This window comes from Primulina eburnea, chromosome 6, assembly GCF_022965805.1.
Source record: "Primulina eburnea isolate SZY01 chromosome 6, ASM2296580v1, whole genome shotgun sequence".
NCBI lineage: Eukaryota > Viridiplantae > Streptophyta > Magnoliopsida > Lamiales > Gesneriaceae > Primulina > Primulina eburnea.
This window is the reverse complement of record NC_133106.1, coordinates 3,651,771-3,653,348: the sequence shown is the minus strand read 5'-3', so window position 1 is coordinate 3,653,348 and position 1,578 is coordinate 3,651,771. Positions and strand designations below refer to the sequence as shown.

At 45.0% G+C, this 1,578-nt stretch overlaps 1 protein-coding gene across 1 annotated transcript; it reads left to right on the top strand.

Moving 5' to 3' along the window:
• Positions 1-272: 272 nt before the first annotated feature.
• Positions 273-943, top strand: LOC140833647 (uncharacterized). Its single transcript, XM_073197974.1, has 2 exons — positions 273-617; positions 710-943. Exons 1-2 carry the CDS (start codon positions 299-301, stop codon positions 724-726), a joined length of 336 nt encoding a protein of 111 aa, XP_073054075.1. The 5' UTR covers positions 273-298; the 3' UTR covers positions 727-943.
• The last annotated feature ends 635 nt before the right edge of the window (positions 944-1,578 follow it).

Sequence of the window (1,578 nt, the reverse complement as noted above, 5' to 3'; positions counted from 1 at the left end):
TTCAATGAACGATGAGCTGCAAAGGCGATTCGAGGATGCAAAGAATGCTGCTGACATTCATATGCACCTCAAGGAGCTCTTCGGAGAGCAGACTCGGCCTTTGAGGCATGCCACAGTAAAGGAGCTCATCACTTTACGCATGCGAGATGGGACTTCGGTCCATGAGCATGGCCTAAAGTTGATTGGGCTCGTGGATAAACTCGTAGGCATGGATTTGATCTTGCCATCGGAGTTGACCACGGATGTGTTGCTGTTGTCATTGCCCAGCTCTTTCGATCCTTTTGTCGTGAACTTCAATATGAACAAGCTTGAGCCCAGCCTTGAAGAGTTGGTGAACATGCTTGTGACCTTTGAGTCCACGATCAAGAAGGAGAAGCCGGTTCTTTATGTGGGCTCTTCATCTGGCACGAAGACTGGTCCACCTGGGAAGGGAAAGAAGCGTTCTTTCCAGCGTACCAAGAAGAGCGAGCCCTTGAAGAGGCAGACTTCGAGTCCCGTTGTGGCAGCCGTGCCAGTGAAGGCTGAAAAGACTGTTGACATCTGTCACCACTGCAAGAAGCCTGGACATTGGAGGCGTAACTGCAGGGAATATCTTGCGCAGAAGGGTTCTGCTAAAGGTATGTTCTACATTGAAGTGAATATCTCTATTAACTCTACTTCTTGGGTATTGGATACCGGCTGTGGCTCACATCTCTGTAATGATTTGCAGGTGATGGGAAGAAGTAGGAGGCTCCGAGAGGGTGAGACCTTCCTGAGGATGGGCAATGGAGCAAGGGTTGCTGCCAAAGCCGTAGGAGATGTTTATTTATGTTTGAACAATGATTTTAATTTGGTTTTAAGAGATGTTTTGTATGTACCAGACTTGGTTAAAAACATTATTTCCATTTCTATGCTAGATATTGATGGATTTTCTTGTTTATTTAGCAAAGGTGTTTGCAATATTTACAAGAATGAATGTTTAGTTGGTACCGGTGAACTTGAAAACAATCTCTACACCTTAAAATTAAAAGATATTCCACTTAACAATGTCCAAACGATAACAACAACAAATAAGCGCAAACAAGATACTCTTAATTCGGCACAACTATGGCATGCTCGATTAGGTCATATTTCCCTAAGAAGGATGAACAAGCTAGTGGGAGTTGGCATGTTTGATATGTCTGATATTAACGCTCTCACGACTTGTGAATCCTGTCTGAAAGGAAAGATGACCAAAATTCCCTTTAAGGGCCATGCGGAGCGAGCCAAAGGGTTATTGGATTTGATCCATACCGATGTGTGCGGTCCGCTTAGCATCACCACTAAGCATGGACATGCCTACTTCATCACCTTTACCGATGACCATTCGAGGTATGGGTATGTGTATTTGATGAAATACAAGTCTGAAGCCTTTGAAAGGTTCAAAGAATTCAGAAGTGAAGTAGAGAAACAATTGGGACGAAGCATCAAGACACTTCGATCGGATCGAGGTGGTGAGTACTTGAGTGCCGAGTTCCAAGAGTATCTAAGGGAGAATGGGATTCTCTCGCAGTGGACTCCGCCCGCTACACCACAGTTGAATGGTGTTTCGGAGCGTCG